The sequence below is a fragment of the Scleropages formosus genome, chromosome 7 (assembly GCF_900964775.1).
Source record: "Scleropages formosus chromosome 7, fSclFor1.1, whole genome shotgun sequence".
NCBI classification, from domain to species: Eukaryota; Metazoa; Chordata; class Actinopteri; order Osteoglossiformes; family Osteoglossidae; genus Scleropages; species Scleropages formosus.
The window spans coordinates 6,649,542-6,670,074 of record NC_041812.1 but is presented as its reverse complement, the minus strand read 5'-3'; the positions used below and the strand labels follow the sequence as shown (position 1 = coordinate 6,670,074).

The window sequence follows — 20,533 nt, the reverse complement described above, 5'->3', positions numbered from 1 at the left end:
TATTAGATTTTTCTGCCCAGTGACTCAAGTGATGTGTTTGTCTGCTGTTGCCAGTTCCCTCCTGGGGCTTCAAATATCAGTCTTCAGGCTATAAGTTTTTTCGTTTTTAAATTTACTGCTGTTCTCCCTGCTTCCCTGAACTATAGCCAAACGTTATTCCACTAGAAGCCTGACCTGGCACCAGTCAGTCATGCAACAGACTAGGTTTTATTCAAATGGAAGATAAAACTAAGGTTGTTGATACCTACCTTAGCGCTGCAAGACACTGAAGGACCATTTCTGGAAAGGTATAGGTGAACAGAAGATTTTCTGATGGACTTATTAGAACATAGAGTGCTGTGATTTCAGTTTTTTTTATTTGAAGCTTTGGACATTGAATCCGATCAGTTGTTTTTGTCAGTTATACCAATATTTGAATGGAGGCCCCGCAAAAACATACCAGTATTGTGTTTGTGTCACTATAATAATAATAATAATGTTAATAATAATAATAGAAATATGGGGCTTTGCTGAGGAAAGAAGCTGTGCCAATTGCGGTGCCATGTGAGCGAAACACTGAACCAACTTTGTGGTTTGTGTTCCAGTGCAAAACAACTTGTGTTTTTGTCTTGCTTTCTGCTTTGTTTCCTCACAGTGGGACTGCCAGTAGGCGCAGTAATAATACCCGCTGTCGTCAGGCACTGCGTTGCTGATGGTCAGAGTACTTCTTTGGTCCCTTTTGGACGCTTGAAACCTGGGTGGAAAGTTGTCGTCCCTTACTGGCTTGCTCTGTCCAGGTGTGAAATATAAAATACGCTCGATCGTCTCTTTCTGCTGGTACCAGTGGAGAGGGTTGCTGTTCAAGGGCACGGATGCATCCGCTTCACAGATGACCCTTGCGCTCCTTCCCGGTTTGTACAGTAACAGCTCCTTGGGATGTGTGATCTGGGACAGCGCACACCCTGAAAGGGAAGAAAAGCAAATTACAGCCACATGCAAATGTTTGGCGACGGAGTGATGGACACAGACAGGAACATTCAGAATGAATTCTGAAATCCTACCGAACATGAGAGACCACCAGCACACTGTTTCCAAGAGTGACATTTTGGTTCTCATCCAGCCATCGACCTCCAACGAGACCCTTTACCAGCACCAACACAGCATTTATTCAGTTGTGTTCTGAGGGTGGTGTCTCCGGGGTGGGGGTTGGACTGTAAGGTGGAGGAGCCACTCACGGTATCTTATAGCCTGATGTGCAGTATTTACTCTATTCAGCTGGATAAGAATATTTGCTTATGGTACATGCCTTGATTAAAGGTTCTGCAGCAGTAACAGGGAGAGGGATCTGATTCATTGTGTAACTATATATTTACAGGCATTACTGGAAATCTGGAATTCTCACCAATGAAATTCTGCATCCTATCTCTCAGTTAGCTCTCTGAGAGTTCGGGTGCACATTTTCACTGTGCATTTGAATAGTAAAATCAGAGGTATAACCCATGGACATCAGTTCCACGTGATGTTTGGAAACACCAGAAGTTTGTTTTAAAAAAGCTTGCGGTAATTAAAATATGAGGAGTTTTATGAATTAAATTTTAAAATGAGCATTAATGTTTCAGCATGGATTGGAGCACATCTAAATATGCCATTTGATTTATTTATCGAAATAGTGCTGTCGCAGTTAGGAGCCAACAGTTTCTGGGTTTTAAAGACACTTTCTTTTTTAAAGTCAGTAAAATCCACACATTTTTAAAAATTGGGATAAAATGTCTGTTTATAAAATACCTCAGTGAATTCCTGATGTAAATTCCACTTGAAATTAAAAGTTTGAGGGAAAATATCAGGTTAAAACAGAAAAACATGCATCAAGACCCAAATGAGGGTTGGGGTCAGTTCAAATTGTGACACCCCTTCAATATTGGGGAAGAGGGGTAAAAACTCTGATACCTACAGAATTGTGGTCACAAAATTGAGTGGTTTGCTCTAACGGTAGTCTTTTCTTTGTCTATTCATCCCCTGTGGGGGGTGTTTGTGGGGGGTATAACACTCACACTGTGCCTATTCACATTATTAAAGAGACGGTACCTCTTTTCCAGGGTTGAAAATGGGTTAGTGCTCCACTAAACACAAATTTCAATTTATCATCTTAAGCTGCTGACAATTATTCACCCATTTACACCAATGCAGTAGTTTCATTGAAACAATTCAGGGCAAGTACCTTGCTCCAGGGTGCTTCAGCTGGAAGAGGGATTTGAACCTACACGGACTGGCGCTCCATCCTGGGTATGTTGCCTTCCCCTTTCACCTTTCGCTCTGTGTTGCCGTGTAAGGCTCCGGCTCGCCGCGACCCCACTCAGGACAAGCGGTTGTTGACGATGGATAGATCTTTGGGTTTAAAGGCAGAAGTGCCAACCGCTACGCTACCAGCCGTCCTCAACCTGGTGTGAAATTATGATAATAATCATCATCACTCTAGCATATAAGGCTATATATAAAGGCAAACGGGAGATTATACTGGGAAAAAATCAATTATAGACTGAGGTGAACATCACAAATTGCCCGTATGTATGGAATCTATTGGGGGGGAGGTCTTTACAGGGAGTGAAATGGCCGATTTGGACTCGTGTGTGTTATTGTCATTTTTGACAGGAGCCGAAGTGGCCAGAGAAACAGTGTCCTTTTCTCCTTCTTTCTGGCTGAACACAGGTTTACATGCCATCAGTACATGGTGACTCTCACCTGAGACCTGCAATGTAAGGACTGGCATGTGGAGGTGGGGGGGGGGGGGGTGGAAGAAAAACGGTAGAAGGCAGGACAGGTCCTGGTCTTAATCTGTTTTCAGAAAAGTGCAGTGCAGGAATGAAACATGTCCCCGGTGCTCTAAATACCCCATGTACAGGGTGGTCTGTGTTGTAACCATGGCGACCACAGGATGGCACTCAAACAACAGGCCTGAGAAAAGGAAGCTACAGAAAAAAAACAGAAAACATGATCAAATTCGCTTGAACCTCTTGGTGGTCAGTAATACCATCTACTCTTTATTCATCTTTAGATAAATAAACATGGATGTATACATAATAAAATGTTCTACTTTATTGGTGGCTGGGGGCTGGGGGGGGAGTATATATAGGGACTGGAATGGTGGTGATTTCAGTGTGAACTTAGGATGTGTGTTCTGCTCAGGAACATGTATTGCATACCTGGTTTTTCACCCTCCCAGAGATCTGACTCACACACACACACACACACACACACACACACACACAGATACACACAGACACACAAATGCAAAATTAAAGTACAGTATATTGTAAGGTAAAACGCCATTCACCATTTAACACCTTTATACGGTTCCGCAGCGTAACTTTGACTGTAGGATATATGCACCGGTGGATACTGGGTAAGGGGTACACTGGGGAGGAGAGATTGGAAAAGGGTCTCCTTAACATCCCATACATTATATCTCATTAATAATACGCCAGAATTTAGGTTCTTTTTCTTTTAAAACTTCGTTTGGCAAAAAAAGAGCAATGTAAAAGACCAACAAATCTTGTCCATGAACAAAGTGAAACACCGAATATGCCGAGTATTACCTTAGCCTCACACGTTGAGCAATGAAACTACCGTGAACACTAACAATGATCAAATTTAACATTTATGTCTAAAATAAAAACATTTTAAAAGTCTGTACCACGTTGAATACGCTACAACTACCGGTTGCTGATCAAACAAAATTGATACAATACACTTTGTGCAAAGAAGATAAGTTTTTTTTTCCATATAATTAATTTCTCTTGTTGTTTTTCATTTCACAGACAGGGGTTACATATGGAGGTCACCATCGCTCGGACAAAGCACACATCTTTTTTTTTTGCTGCCGTTTACAGGTATAGAGACGAACGCTTTTGGCTCTCGGATCCAGAGGAAGGTTGGAGAGCCGGTTCTTTGCGCTCCGCTGTTTTATCGTAGCACTTTTCCTCGGGTATTTCCGCGCAGGGTCTGATTCTTCAACCACTCGTTGTTCTCCTCCTCCAAAAAAAATCAAGGTCCGCCGTGATCTGATATAGACGTCTCCAAAGGTGAGGCGGGCTGCGGTTTCCATGCTTGGTTTCGTGGAGAGGTCACCTGGGTCGCGGCTGCTGCTGCTCCTCCTCGACCCCACAGGCTACTCTAAGCGCTGAGTGAAGTTTTCCGGAAAGAGTCCCTTCTGGGCGCTGCTGCCTTGCTGCAACCAGTCAGCTTCCTTGAGTCCTGTGAGCCAACCGGCGTCCTGAAATACACAGGTCAGGAAGACGAACTTCCTTTGAATATGTGGCTTCTTATTAAGAGCCGATTGCATCGTGATCCTTTGATCCTTAGATCCTGGAGCTAAAATATATCCTCTTGATTCCAAGGTATTCATATTTGTCCACTCTAGAGGACATTTATTTCTCCCAACCTGTACAATGCAGAGTCCTAAAGTACTTTACAGAGGGCATTCTGTGCTTTTAAATTATACCCAATTTTTCTGGGTGGGGACAGGGCAAGTTTCTATAAATTGCAGAAATTCATCCAGAATTTACATTGATTTATTATTATTATTATTATTATTATTATTATTATTATTATTAGTATGTGTGCTGGATCTCAGAAGGTTATGGGTCCTCTTACCTGGTCTTCGGCCAGTTCTGTGGGGACAACCAGGACGAGATCGCCTCTCTTCAGGTCCAACTCGTCAGAGTTGGCCGCCTCGAAATCGTGCAGAACCTCCACCTATGGGAGAGGAGCAAGTCAAGAAGTGAAGGGGTATTCTCTGTGGGGGGCACTTTCAAAGTGGGGCGCTTTAAGAGTGGGGTATTCTGAGGGCCAGTCGGAGAATGAAACAATCGGGAAACATGATTTATTTAGGAACGTTCACATTCGTTTTCTTTCTCTGTCACGTCCCTCCCCATGAAACACAGCCTTCATTTATACCTTCTGCTGACACTTTACTCCAAGGCTACTTACAAAAGTCCACCCTTTTACACAGATGGGCAAGTTTTACTGTATCAGTTCAGGGTTAGTAACCTTGATAAAGGGTACAAAGGTGGGAGGAGGGATTCAAACCCATGACCTTCAAATGCAAGGTGGAGGCCCTAAGCACGACACCACCTTGAAACCCCCAGAAGATCTTAACAGGTTGCGACCAACATCTAATTCCTAGTTTACCCCACAGAACATATGATACTGCAAAACCTTGTGATATCATAGACTCTTGCAACTCCCGCTGTCCCATAATGCTTCGCTCTTCTAAGAGAAGAAGGGAAGGCCCACCTTGTAGAGGAATCCAGGAGGAAGGCCGGGAGCAGTGGTCTGGCTCTCGGGCGTCACTCCATTGTCGCTGACTCCGCTGGGCGAGGTTATGTCACCGTCGCGGTCGTCGTCGCCCTCGTTGCTGGAGGCGGGTTCGATGACGACCGAGGGGATTGGCATCTTCTCCTTTGAAGGCCATTGAAGGAGAAAGCGTCACGACGTGCGTGCGCGCACGCACACACTAAAGCAAGAACAAAGCAGCTCCCTCTACTGCCCTTATGTGTGATACAACAATATTCCTATAACCAATAAACATCTTGATTCATAAATGCAAGGCTTGGAAAACAAACATCGAAACATTGCAACATAAACAACACAGATTCTCTCTTATTTATTACCCAGCACTAAACACACACTGCAGTTCATACTGTGACAAAATGCATTTTAGGGTAACCATTAACCAACAAGATCATGCAGTCAAATAACAATAACTGAATAAACGTGATGCAACCCATACTATGTTCACAGCGCAGTTTGACATTGTTTATTCAAATGTAGCTCCCGTCAACGGAGAACAGAAAACAAACCAAACCTTGGAAAACAGCACAATTAAAAATGAACAATATTACATCTGTATCAGTCTCAGAGGTTGAAAAACACATAATATTCAATAATAAATTGTTATAAAATAAAAAAAAAAATGAGACTCTTTCTATTTGCCCTTCTGAGCAGAGCGACTCAGGTGCGAATGGAACGGAGCCGTGTGGAATATCTACCTCCTTGGCCTCTGAGTCTTCAGCACCTTCGGTACTGTTGGTGTCCTCAAGCGCGGGCTCAGCGCTCTAAAAGAGTGTTTGCACACATGAGGGCCCTTGTTGCGGCACCGCACTCAGGCACGATGTAAGGGGTGTATGGGAAGACATGCCCTGGGCCCACTGGGAGGGGCCAGGTGGGGGCAGTTAGTGGGGCATCGGTGATGGTAAAAGGGACTTTAACACTGTCTGAAAGACAAGCCACTTTAGCACCATGCAGCCCATGTCCAGCGAGTTCTGCCCCTTATAAAGATGCGGTAAAAAGAAAAGCAATGAGCTTCTTGGCTAAGAGCTGAAGTATAGTGTGAACACTAGTCCTGGCCTGGATGACCAAATCAAACCTCGAACACGGTCCTGTCTCATTCTGTGGCCTCGAAGGACCAGAAAACCGCAAAAATGACCCAAACCGACTGTCGAGACCCAAAATGATGTGGGCGTTCCTGGGGGTCGTATGACGGTCTTAAAAAAGAAATACTAGTGTTATAAGTGGATTACTTCACTTGCGCTATGCGAAGGATTACTGTATTGAAAGAATAATTAAACAAGAATGACAGTAGATATGCTTAATAAATGCTCATACAATAATATATATGCTTAATTATACACATATATGTTTATGCTTAATATAATAATTATCGGGTCCGTTCATGTTCAATACCTGCGCGCGCCCTTTTTTCAGCAGCACTGTTATCTGAAAGCGATATTATAGACAGCGCTGAACCTAAATTAAAATTAATCACAAAACGAAAAATCATGGTAGCCACTGAGAAAATATTTGACTGTGCAATAATGTCTCAATTTCATGTAAATTTCTTTTTCATTTTGCCCAGTTAAAAACTTTAAAAATCATTATGTGTTGGCAATTATTTCATTAAAACTATATGAATAAACAGAAGGTACTGAAATCAGTGGTCATTCACACTGTATGTACCAGTGTTTAGGGTCACCAGGCCTGGACAAGGTTGCATTGAGGGTTTCCACAAAAAATGGTCATCAATGGTCAGTGGAACTTTGTTCTGTGCTCTGATAGTCACCGCTTATTTACATTATAGCATCTTCCAGACTTTATAAGGGGGCTTTAGGGATGCCGGTTAATTATGAGGCAGGAGTCGACAGGGGACGACTGGAGGTATAATCTGAGAAAGGTCAATGGCAGTGATGTTCCCACAGCACCGTGGCAACACTAGAACCACTGCTGCTGACCTTGTCTTCGATCCAGGCATGAGGTTCACCAAACCGCACTGACAGCTCCACTCAGTTCAACAAAAATACAGAAATGTGCAAAAACAACCATAGAAATAAAATATAAAATAAATAACGCAACACCACAATGTCTTTTTTGCTTCCATCTGCATCCCCATAATGCAGTTAATAGATTTGCATCGGATACATTTATTTTCTGTGACTTAATAAACCTTAATAAAACACAGATTATGCTGTATAAACCATCCAGATGCTCTGTGAAAGCACCCTGTCTCACTCAGGTACACTGGAAAACTGACCAGAGTAAATCTTATTTTACCTTATCGCTAATTAGAAATTTCCATTAGCAAGTGTGTACATTGAGAAATTAAATATTCTGCACATTTTCTGCATAAGCTGTGATTTAGCGGCTGTGTGTCCGTCTCAGAGCATCTCGGTGAGGGCCGACCCTTTAGAAAAACACTCGGCCCAGGACCCCAGATTATTTCCGCAAATTTGCGCAATCAGTGCTTTCCAAAATCGACAGTGAAAACCGTATGAAATATTTCAAGTGACTTACAGTACATAGTGTACCAACACATTATAACGGCATAACAGATGGACAGAAACATTTTCTGTACAGCTCTGATTGATGAAGGTGGTGAAATGACACGAGAGGGATATACATCACAAGGTTCGAACCATGAAACGGTCAACAATCATGCACGGCAACGTCGCTTTCGGGTTATTCCCAGAAGACACCGGGCGTCCCACGTGATCCCCTGCATTAGTAGAAAATGACACCGCAAACCTCACACTCCTCAGCAAACAGAAAAGTTCAGGAGGAGCTAATGACCTTCGCTAGCGGGACGCCGACACATCCGGCACAAAGTCACGACATTAAAAGCATAAACCCGTTCAAAGCTGTTGGTGCCGCAGTCAGGTTTCCCGAATAAAAGCTATGAAAATATCTTTGAATAATTTAGGCCTGTTATCCCTGCTGTAGCGCCGTGTGCAGTAATGTGAGCAGCGTCCTTCTGAGCACATCAAGGTCCTTTTGTACTCTGCTCTACCGTGCTGTGCACTAATGCCCTTCAATCACCCACAGTACTCGCTGGGTACTCATACGGTAAAGTGCGGGTAGTTACCGGGGTCTGCTCGTTCGGGGGCTCCAGCGGCACAGCTGAGGCCTATGTGCAAACACAGGTAAAGTGCATTACCAGCGATGGTTAAAAAAAAGACTGGGAAGAGGTAAAAGGTTCCATCAGGATTGGGAAGTGGATTGCACTGACTGGCTGGGTATGGGTCGAACCCCAGTTTGGGGAAGGGTTGGAGGTTGGGTGGTCGGGGAAGGTGAGCACAGGGGCGATCAATGATAGTTACCGGAGCCTCAGCAGGAGGGGAGCCCTTGTCGGCCTCCGAGGTCGGGGCTGCGTCCTACATGGGAGAGGTCATTCACATTTATAGCCAGAGGAAGGGCCGCCTCTCAACCAACTCATTATCGGAGCTTGACACAGAGACGCGGCCCACGGTAAAAGTAACAGTAAAACTCGGAAACGCAGGCTCTGTGCTGTCAGAGCCGATCCGAGAAACCGTTTCAAAGTTCAACGCATTTTCCAAAATCTGAAATAAGGAGATTATGTGACATCTTTTTACGAGGGATTTATTTTCATAATATGGAGCCTAATTAAAAATAAGAAATAAAAAGATCCTTCTGGCTCAAAAATGTTAACAAAATGACTTGAAAACATTTTTGTCTAAGGTTCATCCAACAGAAAGATGAATATTTGAATAGCAGGCTCGTTCAGATGAATTTCTGAATATTTGCTCACTCTTTCAGAACTTAGTGTGACATGACCGCTTCAGCTAATTACTGTAACCTTTTGCTTGTATATTGTACTACGTATCAATAATTTTTGGAACACTCTTTCTACCAATACATTACTGTGACCCACTTCTGTTCTGTCGTTTAATTAATTCATAAAAAAACATCCTGTCATGTCCTTTTATAAGTGTTTTTTTTCCCCCAGAATATACCACAAAATTAAAATAAATGAGAAAATCCTTTAGTTTAAAAGTTAACTATTTTGCTTGAAAAATATTTTAATCCATTACTTCATAAAACCAAAAAAAAAAAGAAAAAAATGTTAAATGTATAAATTTAACCCTCTTTTTTAAGTGATGCGAGAGTAGAAATCTGCTACTCCTGCAGACAATCCTTCAGGAAATTAATAAAAAAATAACATTTGCATAACTTTGACGGCTTCCACTGTCTCTCCCTCTCTGTCCAGATGAGAAAAATCATCGACACTCTACATCCGCTATGAGCCGCCTAGTGCCGAAGCCAAGCACACGTGACTCCTCCCCCTCACATTTCTTGGGCTCCCATTGGCCCGTGACAACGTGTCATAATTACCGGTGCCGCCTCATTGGAGGGCTCGTTCTCGCCATCGCCAGGTGGGGGTATCTACGCGTGGAGAAATCACAGCAGTTATTTTAGCAGCAGTGGGCCACGACAGGCAATGAGCTGAACCGGTTTGAACCAGACAGCTCGATGGGTGGTTCTTAGTGGATGGGTCCGGAAACAAGCGTTTCCCGCCATTTTTCCACATAACAAATACTTCTTAACATCAAAATAGCACTTTTTTTTCTCCCTAAGAGCAGAAAAGCTGTTCTGCTTACACAACCATGTATTTGGATGTTAAGACAAACAAAACTGCAGCAAGATCTTTATCTAAGAGTGTCAGAACTCATCTCCAGGCATTTTCACCGTTCAGGCATACATAATACCATTTTAGACACTAAATAAAATGTATGTTTTTCCATTCGATGGATGAAACTCCTTCTAGTGTAATAACCGTTACTTTCTATTAATAGCCCTGTGCAAGAGGTGCTATGGCTGTAATATGGGCAGATGCCATAGATATAGATATTATAGACATACAGTAGTTCTGCGATAACCATGTCAGATGCTGCGATGCTCTAAACATGCAGCAGTGACATATGAAACGTGTTAAATGCTGTGAACTGAACGCTCTTGTATCTGAACTGCCCCTCTGAGATGCTTCATAGTAATACTCAGTTTGCTGTATTAGGGATCCCATCACCATTGTATAAGTAGCGCGGCGCTAACCATTTTAAATGCTCATAACAGACGAAGCTCGTTGTTAATCATTTTAGATACTAACACCATTACGGAGGTAGAACTACACTCACAATTTTTATTTCGTGATTGTTACAGATGCACTCAGTGTTTCAGGTGCTGTAATTGTTTGGTTTATCCATCTTTACCTGACGCTTTTCTCCAGACTGACTTGCAATGTTTAGCTACTTACAATCATTCACCCATTTATACAGCTGGGAGCAATTTAGGATTAAGGTACTAACAGCTGGAAGTGGAATTCAAATCTGCAACCTGTGGGTCGAAGGCAGAAGCTTTAACCACCAAGCTACCTGCCACACAATGCTAACTGATGTAGCATTGTCCTCACTGGTTACATGCTATTATGAATATTATAAACACACACACACACACACACACACACACACACACACACACACACACACACACACACACACACACACACACACACACACACACATTTTCAGAACCGCTTGTCCCTTACGGGGTCACGGGGAACCGGAGCCTACCCGGCAACACAGGGCGTAAGGCCGGAGGGGGAAGGGGACACACCCAAGACGGGACGCCAGTCCGCCGCAAGGCACCCCAAGCGGGACTCGAACCCCAGACCCACCGGAGAGCAGGACTGCGGTCCAACCCACTGCGCCACCGCACCCCCCTATTATAAACATAGATTTGCATTAACCATTTTAGATGGTTTTGACTCTACTCTACTCTACTCTACTCTACTCTACTCTACTCTACTCTACTCTACTCTACTCTACTCTACTCTACTCTACTCTACTCTACTCTACTCTACTCTACTCTACTCTACTCTACTCTACTCTACTCTACTCTACTCTACTCTACTCTACTCTAGCTGGTAGCTTAGTAGTTAGAGCTGCTGCCTTTGGCTCTAAAGGTTGTAGGTTTGAGCCCTGCCTCTGGCTGTAGCACCCTTGAGAAAGGTACTTACCCTGAATTGCTCCAGTAAAATTACCCAGCTGTATAAATGGGTAAATAATTGTAAAGATCTTAACAGAGTAAGTCAGTTTGGAGGAAAGTGTCAGCTCAATGTATGCTATATGTGGGGTTAGAGGGATCACTCTGACAACAAGCACTTGGATTTGGCAGCACTGCCAAGAAGGCCTCAGTTGTATTAAGAGGCAGGTTTCCCCTCTGCTTTGTGATTTATCTGCACATGAGCCATAACCCAATCCAGCTGGGTCCACCACTGAGGTGAAGAGGAGCTCATGACATGGGTGACTTGATTTTAGATAAAGATCTGTTCATCGAGCTGCAGAACACCTCAAACATGCAAACACCAAGGGGGAAAAATGGCAGCGTGGTTGCAAAGTGAGAAGATAGTATTTCATTAAAAAAAATAAAAAAGGAAAACATATATGTTTATATATGAGATGCTTCGCTTGGACAGTTACTGCTGTTCTCTGCCCTCCCTGGGGAAACTGACTGGTGTGACACTGACTCCCCACCAGCATTTGCCCTCAATGATTAATACGGTTACACAAACCAGCAAAAACAAGGTAAAACAACAATGTTGCCGTTTTGCACGAGGCCCCAATACAAAAACATTACAATGAACAATGTTAAGTTTTATGAATTTACATTAAATATATACTTAGATAAATAAACACACAAACTTTTTAAAACATCCATTACGAAAAACAATAAAGTAACACAATTTGAACGCAGAAAAAAAACAGAACAACATATATTTTGCAGTACTCAGGATGCTTTGAAATTCCAGCTCAAAGCATTCTTTTTTAAAAATATATGTTCACTGTGATTCACCCGTTTCAACAAGGAATCGTAATAACCCTGAAACACTGTGTGCTTTGCATTCAGGTAAATCAAAGTGAAAAAAAAAACAAAAATAAAACTGGTATTAAAAGAAATATTTGTAAGATACTGTGAAACACTAAGAGGCGCTCTGGCATTGGGAGCTGAAATTTAAACCTCTTCTAGTAAGAAAAATGTAGAAATGAAGTAAACACATACATTGTATGCTTCATGAGAGCAGCTTATGATAAAAATTACAAATATCTTACAAATATATTAATGGAAGGCATCCAAAACATAAACAAAAGTGGGCAGCTTTGTTGTACGCTTAATGAGTCATCACAGAGAAATACACCCAGCAGAGCGTTAACCGCGTGGACTGGCCTGTTTCCTTCTGCGTAGCAATCATTGGTGGAAACCTCTGTAACGTGGGATGTTCACCAGACAGCAAGAGATGCCAACTGGAAGGTAACTGGCGGACAACTGGCTGCACCGGTGACTCATAAACCAAATCGCAGAGTGCGGTGATGTAATTTATGTCAATAAATCCTGTCCATCTAGCAGCGGTGACTCAAAGTGAGGGGGGGCAGCAGTATAAAACGCCTGCGGCAATCTCTAAGCCTTCATCAAGTCTCCAGCAGATCCTTGCAGGAATACCAGGCAGATACTGTAAAATACCACGCAGATACACTAAAAGAGGCCAGTCCAGAGTTTTAATGAAAAATAGATTTACTTCTAGTTCCATGTTATTAAAACTCAGTTATGGATAAACAGCTTAAATAGGTACACTTTCAGTTCCTCTAGGAAGACAATTCTGTCTCCCAGTAGGGGAGTTAGTCCACATCCAGGTAAAATTTAATCTCGGTATGAGAGGACATGGTGAGCACAGGGTAACCGAGGTACATTTGTAACACATCATGGCCTGCATGCATGAGTGCAGCACAGTAACATATGACACATAAGCCAGCGGAACCATTACCCACAAGACACAATGGACAACCAACATGAAAGCGAATGCCAAATATGATGTAAGTGAATCTTGTAGTGAAATTTACAAGCATTTAATATATGTTGTGAAACTTTCCTCATAACGAACACATACAGTGCTGCTGAATGTATGTGAAACCTATAGGGATGGTCATTATTACCGAATAAAATATTAAACTTATAAAATGTAAATGTTAAATCTTAAAGTAAATATAAAATGACTATGATTTACACCGCCGATTCGACTTACCTACTTAGTTTAACGAGAGAAACAGTAATTCTTATTAAACACCCATTTCGTGGTGAAACTAAGGGACACAAGGGGTTACCATACTTTCAAGCAGCACTGTACATAATTCCAAATGACCATCCCTTACAAATGGTGAAGCCAATGTGATAATGTGTCGGAACACTGGACAGGAGATGACAGCAGGAGATGAATCCCATGCACACCTCATCCCCGTGGCACTGGTTTGGTGATCCTGTTGATGGGCTGGAACAGCCACAGTGACAGCGGGGGGTGGGATAGGCTCCACATGGCCCCTAACCACCAGCCAGACCGGGTGCGCATGGAAGAGGGGCCCGGCAGGGGTCTCATACGTACCTCAGCAGACTCTGACTCTGGACTCACGGGCAGCTCCGACGGCTGTGCCTCGGGAGCCTCCTTCACAGGGAGCAATGACAGGGAAGCGTTAGCATGGTGCCGGAGTGATGCCATGGGGCAAAGGGCTGAGCCGTTGTCTATAGAATATGGCAACAGCGCCCTCTACAGTGCAGGGTTTGTGACCATGTGGGTGTACAGACACTTTTCTCCATCACCCACATCTTTTCTGAGCTTTTCCATAAAGCACCTTACAGTGATTTACCCATTTCTACAACTGGGTAATTTTACTAGAACTATTCAGGGTAGGTACCTCTCTCAAGGGTACAAGAGGAGTAGGTGGGATTTGAACCTGCAACCTTCTGATTTGAAGGCAGCAGCTCTACTTACCACCAGGTGGGTTATTTTGCATTGGTACTGTACTGTAGGAATTTACTAGAACCTGGAACAGACACCGGATGTCCTTCGATGGACAGGAAGACTTTTAAATTTGTTTACAATTCAGATCAGCCTTAGGGTTCAGATGAGGACACGCATGATTGTGTTTCTATCTCTCAGATTATCGGCTAAGGTTCGACAACAGATCCCTTGCATCTCACCATCTTCCGACCGATGGTACGTGGGCAACAAAGCCGAGGACTAGGAGAGGCAGCCTGAAGGAGCCCGACACCTACTGCAGCTCAGACATCTATAGTTTGAATGTTTCACACTGTGCTCACAAAGCAAGCAAACATTTATTCATTTGGCCAACGCTTTTCTACAAAGTACCTTACACTGTTAAGGTATCTACAGTGATTTACCCTTTCATACAGCTGGGTAATTTTCCTAGAGCAATTGAGGGTGAGTACTTTGCTCAAGGGTATTACATCTGGAGGCAGGATTCAAACCCACAACCTTTGGCACAACTATCTTCGAAAACATGCACTGTTAAACACACAACAGCGCATTCTGGACAAGGACCGGTACATTCGTACCACACGGTCACTGCAGTACTGTCCACATTCGGCAGTTCGAACACTATAATGTGGAAAACTGCCGATGGTTCGAACACGAGTGCTGCAGCGCTCCCGAGCAAAGGAATAGGCGGCAGGAACACTGGTGCATTGTGGGCCACATGGTGAACAGGCCTGTGTGTGACTGTTTCCACCACTGCTCTTGATCCAGTATCCCAGCGTTCGGTTACAGAGGTAAAACGGAGCTCGCTTCTGGTTTGTGGTGCTAATTTACCGTTAGTAGTACCATGGCTACAGTGAAACTGGGCCTTCGTGTGTCTCGGAGAACTCGCTGCATGTGCTGTTTCACACCAAATGTTTTTATGATTCCACTCCTTTTAAATCAAATTAAATATGTTGGGTTATGAGTGCGGGGTGTGGCTGTGCAGCAGGTTTGGCCTGTGTCTGATCTCCGGTGGGTCTGGGGTTCAAGTCCCGCTTGGGGTGCCTTGCGATGGACTGGCGTCCCATCCTGTGTGTGTCCACTCCCCCTCCAGCCTTATGCTCTGTGTTGCCAGGTTAAGCTCTGGTTTGCTGTGACCCTGCCTGGGACAAGCGGTTTCAGACAGTGTGTGTGTGTGCGTGTAGGTTATGACTGACCCCAGACACATTACAAATAGCACCCAAGGCCCAGTCATGTCTCTCTCGTGTAGACGTCATAGGTATGCTACTGGGTGCTTTGGTTCCGTCATGTAGATCTAGCTTGTCCTGAACAGACATGTCACCGATTTACTCCTGGGGGCAGGTAAACTGGCAGTAAAGTACCAGGGTCATGCCAGAAATGGGAGGCAACAGGTCACTCAGAATGACATGTGAGCTGAACGGCACGTGGAGGTCGGCTGTCACGCAATCACCCCCCGTCTACCTGTGACACAGCATTGTCAGTGTCACCCTGGCTGGACCGAGTCAGAACATCGATCGCTACACTTTTCCTTCAGTCTTGTCTGTGCCGAAGAGTGAGTGAGTCTCGTGTGTGTGTGTGTGTGTGTGTGTGTGTGTGTGTGTGTGTGTGTTCTCCATAACAGCCCCTGATGTGAGAGCAGTCTTACATATGGTAAGACTTTCACTAACTCATGAAAATGTAAGGAGAGGTGTGATTGTAGTAAATGCACCAAAAAACACATGTTGACCCTAAATGATAATCATTTAATACATGTAGTTTCTACATGGACCCTTGATGTTATACATACTGGATCTGAAATGCTACATCTCTGTTGCAGACCATGTAACACATGATGTTAGTTCTTCCTTCCTTTGCTTTCTGAACACAGAGTGAAACACTCTTATTGTTAACAATGTACAAATACAGGAATTTTATGGTATTTCTGAGTACGGCGGGGACCTCGCTGTCTTTTGTGCTTCTGTGCAGGGAGATTTGTCCGTGCTGTGGGTAATGGGATGGCACATGGTTCACACATGCATGCGTGCACACATACAAGACACTGGTTGCCATGGCGACGTAGGAAAATACCCGCCAAAAAAAAAAGTGATTGTGGAGACAATGAGGTGCGTGTGAAACATTCGCGACGGAGGCAGAGCGGCGCACGAGTCGCAGCTGCCGGAAAGCAAACACAGGCGCTGAGGACAAGAACGGAGGCGCAACAGAAAGACAGCAGTAGCCGTGCTGGACATATCAGTGACGATGCGGGCGGTGATGACATTGATGATGATGATGATGATGATGATGATGATGGTTGCAGGTAAGCTGGTGACGGTGGAGGCAGCGGCGTTGCAGATGCTGACGACGGCGTTGATGGGGAGGGCGCGAATGAAGGCGCCGCGTTGAACACTCACCGCAGCCTTCTCAGCGGGAGGACTGGCTTCGGCGCCTGTTTCAGTCTCTGCTGTCTCCGTGACCTCGGAGACCTCGGTGACCTCGGTGACCTCTGCCACCTCTGTGACCTCGGTGCCCTCCGCAACCTCAGAAGAGCGGGTGACCTCAGCCTCTGGCGCAGGAGTCGCTTCGACCTGCGACTCGGGGGCCGCCTCCGACTCTGGGGCGGCGGCTGCTGCCTCTACCTCTGCTTCTGCCTTTGTCACGTAATGGGGAGGGGGGAGAGAGTGTTAGCATGCCACTCCCTTTCCCCTCCCCTCGGCCATGGGGGGGCTAGGCAGTAGGCTTTCCCGACCCCCCCAAACGGGGCGAGTCACTCTAGCCTGCCTCCATTATATGTACCCCGCCGGGGGGCAATTTTAGGCCCTAGTCTAGACGCGAGAGCCAGCGGAAACATAATTTACAGCTTCGCATCTATTAAACGCGCATCCGCAGCCCGTCGTTTCGTCAGCCTACAGACAGAAACTACACAGAAATTAGGCAAACGCACTCCCGATAGCAAAATCATAAACACTTTCTCAAGTGGGAATATACTGTACACAAACACAGATACTGAAGCACATATAAAGAGCACAGACCCCTGGGATTACCATCAAATGTGGTACATAATATACAGAAAAAAAAAACAGCAAAATGAAAACTGAACAAAAATATAGCTAACGAGTACAGTCTGACACACAGCAGTACATAAATAAAAGCAGCAAACAAATAAAATACAATTAAACTGAAAAAAAAAAAAACAGAAATAAAAAAGTACACCAGAAATTGTATTGAAATTATGGTGAAAAATATCCTTTCACACACGAAGCCCGTAGAGACCCGGGAAAAGGGGGTGGAGTGTGGATCGTGATGAAATGGGTCACTCACCATCTTATCAAAATCGGCAGTAAAGGGGGGTCCTGAGTCCAGCTTTATGGAGGAGGGGGGAGAGTTAACAGAGGGTAAGAATCCACACAGGTGGAAATCGCCCACAAAACAAACACCGTGTTCCCCATCCATTTCAAAATCAACACAGACGCAACGAGTCTTTTACAGAATAAGCCAAATAATTTAGGCGACATCACGACCTCTGACCCGTTCCCCAATCAGCACCCCTAAACTGGAGAAAATCTGTAGTTCATATGAATAAAATAAAACAAGTTCCGTTACTTTAAAGGGAACACGACGCTATTTCGGCTGGAAGCAAAATATAGTATCATAATAAATAAATTGTTTAAAAAAACAGGTCAAATGAAGCTTCTCAGCTGAAAAGCGTTTGTCTCTATCATGCATAACGAATTGGTAAATTAACAAAGCCAACCGAAAAACATGTCAGAGGGAGTAACAGGGTGCATAGTGGCAATATATACATGTGTTTGTAATTGTTTTCTGTTTAGACGTTTGCTGCACCTATTATCGTGACAGAAATATCGAGATGGCATCCAATGCCCCTGAGACATAGTGCTGAAAATGAGGGCCTATTACTGCTCAGTCTAAACAGCACCGACTTCAAAATCCATTTCAAATGCAATTAAAAATAACCTGTAGTCAGTCGTGTGGACCGGTGTTTATGCGATTCATCCTGACCCATGCCCGGTTCCGAATTATTGCATACAGCACCGACATAAACACGTGTCCCTTTAAGAGTTTCTCTCGCTTATTTTTCATTTTTTTCCAGCATCAACAATCAGCATCCGTACCACTGGCCCGACTATATATAGTTCTGTTAATATCTGCAGAACGGTACATTTTGACCCTGGACGCTTGAAAATATTTACCTGTGATGGTCTTATAAATGGCGTGGTTAGTTAGAAATTAAATGACAGTCATGGGAAAATAATGTTGGAGAGGAGTTAGTAAGGGATCACACTGCTCATGTTATAAGACCTTTGTGTGGAGCAGAAATAAAACACGTTGCCTGGTACCGCCTGTGTGTCGGGCATTTTTTATTCTAATGAGTCTGTGAATTGATCTTTAATTTTTTCAACACAGGGATCGACTCTGAGATTTCTGCTACGTGGCCTTTCAATAAAATTTATTAGCAACTACTGCAAAAACGTAATGGCGGCTTTTGCGGTCGGCGCTACTGCTAGAAGCGGAGGAAAGTTCTGGAAAGTCTGATTACCTGAGAGAATCCATTAAAAGCATTGTTGGACACCTATGTCAGATCAGAGAGAAAGAGTTAACAGGGAACCTCCCGACTCGGGCGCACCAGAACACGCTGTGCTCGCGACACAATGCAGTGAAACGAAATGCTGGTAAAATAAGAAACAGCAAACAAACAGCAAATGAAGCAAAACAAAAGGGATGGGGAGGTCTGGGGTTTGGGGACGGCAAAGCTTCGGGGTGCGGTAGGTAGGGCCGAGGGTGGGGGGGGGCGGCTGTAATCCAAGGGGAAGGAGGTGGTGGTGCGGGGCTGCTCCTCCTGCACTACTCTACGCTGCGTCGAGTGCGAAGCAGGGAGTCCGATACCTCGTCCTTCTCCGTATCTACATCCTGGTACAACTTTCCGTATCTCCGGTTCGCGACCTCGTCTTCGGACAGGTCTGAGTTGTTGTTCTCGGTTTCTTTGTGACTCGACGTCTCGCCGCCGCCGCCGCCGCCACCGCCACTGCCGCCGCCGTTCCTCGGGCTCTGCCCCTCAAACTGGGATCCCGGAGTGGTGGGGGAGTCTTTGGTGGGGCTGGTGGATGTTGTGGCAAAGGGGTCGTCTCTTTGGTCGCTATCGCCCCAGCTGCTGGCAAAGTCGCCCTGGCCGTCGGAGGAGAAGAATCCACTGCTGCCGCTGACCTCGTGCCACGGGCTGCCACCGCCGGTTGCGTCTTTATCGGCCGCGGGATCCGGGAAGGCTGACCATTGTGCGAAGCCGTTAGCGTGCCCCTCAGGGGCGCCGGGGAAGCCCCACGTATCTCCGCCTGCCATAGGCTCCCAGTTCTCGGGCCACATGTGGTTCTGGTCGCCGGCGAAAGGGTCAGAAGTCCATGTGGCGTCGCCCGCAACCGGGGGCTCCGCAAATGGATCGGTCACAAAATCCAGCACCTCCCCGCTGTCGCCGCCCTGCTGTCTGAAAGGGTCGCCCTGCGATGGACCGAATGTGTCGAAAGCAGCGGTGTGCACTGCGACCGTCTCGCCGCCCTCTGCCCATGGCGCCCCCTCTGGTTCACTCGGGAAGCTCGTGCCACCTACATGATCCTGGAAAGGGTCAATGTTGTCTGTCGAGCCCCAGTCTGCAAAACTGCCCTGCGCTGCACTGCTATCTGTGCCCTGACTCTCTATCCCTCCCTCTGTAGTGAGCCCTGGCCTCTCTGCTGCTGTGGGACCTTCCTCTGCGCTTGTCCACTCTCCGTTGTGCCCCTGTCCGTCCCCCCACTCCTCCGCTGTCTCGTACTCGGACCCTGAGCCGTCCAAGTCATGCGGGTTAGACAACCCCCAGCCGCCGGCGGTGTCGTCCTGTGAATCCTGCTGCAGGAAGAGCCCCTGCTCGCTGCCCTCTGTGGTGTCCTGGATCTCCTGGCCAAACTCGTTGGTGAATATGATGCTGGGCTGCACGCTGTCTTTCCGCCCCACCCTCCAGCCCTCCCCTGGCTCCGCCTCACCACCGCTCACATTACAGGGATCACAGTCTGGGTTGGGATCAGGACTCTGGGCGAGTTCCCAGCTCCTAACCTCGGCTCCGACCTCCTCTGCCTGTGCCGGCGCCACCTCGTTCCCCCAGGCGTCCGCGGGGGGCCAGCCCTGTGCCTCCCCCTGCCCTGCATAGGGGTCCTCGGTGAACTGGGCGACATCCCCTTCGAGCTCCTGCTCTTCCTGGTCGGCCGAAGGAGGCGGGGCCAGGTCCGAGCCGCCGCTGCCATCGGGGGCCGCGGCCGGGGAGCCGAAGTCAGCCGCCCAGTCGGCGGCGAAGCCGGCGCCGCTGCCGCCCTGGTCCGGGGGCAGGTGGGTAACACGCTCAGCATTGTGACTGTCAGTGCCCTC

At 45.8% G+C, this 20,533-nt stretch overlaps 1 protein-coding gene and 1 long non-coding RNA gene across 6 annotated transcripts in view; both read right to left on the bottom strand.

Moving 5' to 3' along the window:
• Window positions 1-663: 663 nt before the first annotated feature.
• Window positions 664-1,309, bottom strand: LOC114910985 (uncharacterized). The gene is made up of 3 exons (XR_003797833.1): window positions 1,041-1,309; window positions 821-941; window positions 664-733 (listed from the first exon to the last, which is right to left on the bottom strand). It is a non-coding gene; the product is annotated as an uncharacterized LOC114910985 (long non-coding RNA).
• Window positions 1,310-2,997: 1,688 nt separating this feature from the next.
• amph (amphiphysin) overlaps window positions 2,998-20,533 on the bottom strand; it is a 68,919-nt gene continuing 51,383 nt past the window's right edge. Inside the window, exons 15-25 of one of the 5 annotated variants that reach the window (XM_018757916.2) lie at window positions 18,684-18,716; window positions 17,447-17,488; window positions 16,540-16,776; window positions 13,757-13,816; window positions 9,661-9,711; window positions 8,628-8,681; window positions 8,393-8,434; window positions 6,027-6,092; window positions 5,272-5,436; window positions 4,630-4,731; window positions 2,998-4,249 (exon numbers count right to left, since the gene is read on the bottom strand). In XM_018757916.2, the coding sequence (XP_018613432.2) occupies window positions 4,145-4,249; window positions 4,630-4,731; window positions 5,272-5,436; window positions 6,027-6,092; window positions 8,393-8,434; window positions 8,628-8,681; window positions 9,661-9,711; window positions 13,757-13,816; window positions 16,540-16,776; window positions 17,447-17,488; window positions 18,684-18,716 (957 nt within the window). In that variant the 3' untranslated portion in view covers window positions 2,998-4,144. The remainder of the gene's footprint in view (window positions 4,250-4,629; window positions 4,732-5,271; window positions 5,437-6,026; window positions 6,093-8,392; window positions 8,435-8,627; window positions 8,682-9,660; window positions 9,712-13,756; window positions 13,817-16,539; window positions 16,777-17,446; window positions 17,489-18,683; window positions 18,717-20,533) is intronic. The other 4 variants (XM_029253701.1, XM_029253700.1, XM_029253702.1 and 1 more) reach the window with 4 other exon arrangements.